General features: G+C 38.3%; 1 protein-coding gene across 1 annotated transcript; it reads left to right on the top strand.

Annotated features, from left to right (window-relative positions):
• Positions 1 to 6: 6 nt before the first annotated feature.
• LOC117104464 lies at positions 7 to 1,475 on the top strand (the record flags this gene model as incomplete). Its single annotated transcript, XM_033245311.1, has 5 exons — positions 7 to 169; positions 323 to 577; positions 711 to 896; positions 1,038 to 1,187; positions 1,283 to 1,475. Coding segments are annotated over exons 2-5 (676 nt in total), but the record flags the coding sequence as incomplete, so codon positions are not given.
• Between the last annotated feature and the right edge of the window lie 18 nt (positions 1,476 to 1,493).

Raw genomic sequence — 1,493 nt, 5'->3', positions numbered from 1 at the left:
GGTTCCCCATCTGATCAACAACCACTGTGTCGCTCACAGATTAGCCCTTGCGAGTTCCCAAGCAGCCAACCAAATCAGCTACATTAAGAAGTTCAAGGCCATAGTGGAACAGTTGTATAGATTCTACAACTACAGTGCTGTTCGCACAGCTGCTTTGCATGAAATCCAGGTATGTCTCTGACTCCAATGTTGTAGTTCTGCAGATAATTCTTCTGTTGTCAGTTCAGAATCTTTTAATATTTTTAAATATTTAAAATTACAACATTTTAAAAAACTTGTTTTTAAATAAATTTCTAAGTAAACTTTTGATTTTTCTTGTCAGACTATCCTAAATAATCCAGCAATCAAGATAACACAGGGCAAAGATGTGAGATGGCTGAGCCATGATGCTGCAATACAATCGATAAGGAGGTCATTTGAGGCTGTATTAATGAGTTTGGAGAGGGAAGCACAGGAAAGATCAGACGTGCAGGCCATGGGGCTGTCTGTGTTCCTCCAGACGTACGACTTTGTCGCGACACTTTACATGCTGTCAGATGTTCTCCCTTTGCTATCCCAGCTGTCTAAGGCAATGCAGGTATTTATTATTTCAGTATTACTGTATTTTTTAAAATTTTTTTTACGATTACTTTTCCCTATTTCTTGAACCTAATTGACAAGGTAGTAGACTGTTGTTTTTTTACAATTTTTTAAAAATCATTAATTCTCAGCGCAAAGACTTAGACTACACCCTGGTGAGACCACTTGTTGCTGGAACCATAAGCTCTGTGACTGCCCTAAAAACCAACCCTGGCCAGTTCTTTAGACAATTGCCTGAAGTTATGGTAGACCTTGCTGACAAGCCAATGAAGTTTAGCATCCCAACCCAGGACAAGACTGACTCGTTTAAGAGATCGGTATGTATCATTAGTTTTATTTTATCTTGTTTAAATAATTGAATGATGTATTTTTTGTTTTATCATTGCTTTTTTTTCAGCTGAGACTATTTTGTTTTTGCAAAATCTAACACTTAACCAATTGCTTTATTGTGTCTTTAGGTCTATGACAAATACTTGGATCTGGTTGTGGAGAACTTGGAGAGACGATTTCCTGACCTTCCCATGCTGGAAGCGTTCAACATATTCAACCCAGGTCTGCTTCCAGAGAGCTTAGATGAATTGAACTTCTATGGACAGGAAGAAATCAAGGTTAGTTTAGTACTGTACAAAATTCTTTGTTTGTTTTGTTTTGGTTGTTGGTTTGTTTTTTTACTTTTGTAACTAATTGCTATATTTCCTTTTAGATGCTGAGTGAACATTACAGCTTAGATGATGAGCTGTTAATGGAGGAGTGGCACACCACCAAGCACCTAATGAAAGAATTACCAGATTGCACCTGCCAGGCCATAATGTCAAGAGTGGGTTGCCAGCCAGAGGCCTTCCCAAACTTGGCAAGGATTGTTTCAGCTGGACTTCTGATCCCAACATCAACTGCAGGTACATATTAATTCTACT

The sequence above is a fragment of the Anneissia japonica genome, unplaced genomic scaffold (assembly GCF_011630105.1).
Source record: "Anneissia japonica isolate Jap-2015-1 unplaced genomic scaffold, ASM1163010v1 scaffold292367_len1493_cov355_single, whole genome shotgun sequence".
Taxonomy (NCBI): Eukaryota; Metazoa; Echinodermata; class Crinoidea; order Comatulida; family Comatulidae; genus Anneissia; species Anneissia japonica.
Note: the sequence above shows the minus strand (reverse complement) of the source record. Positions and strands in the feature narration are given on the sequence as shown.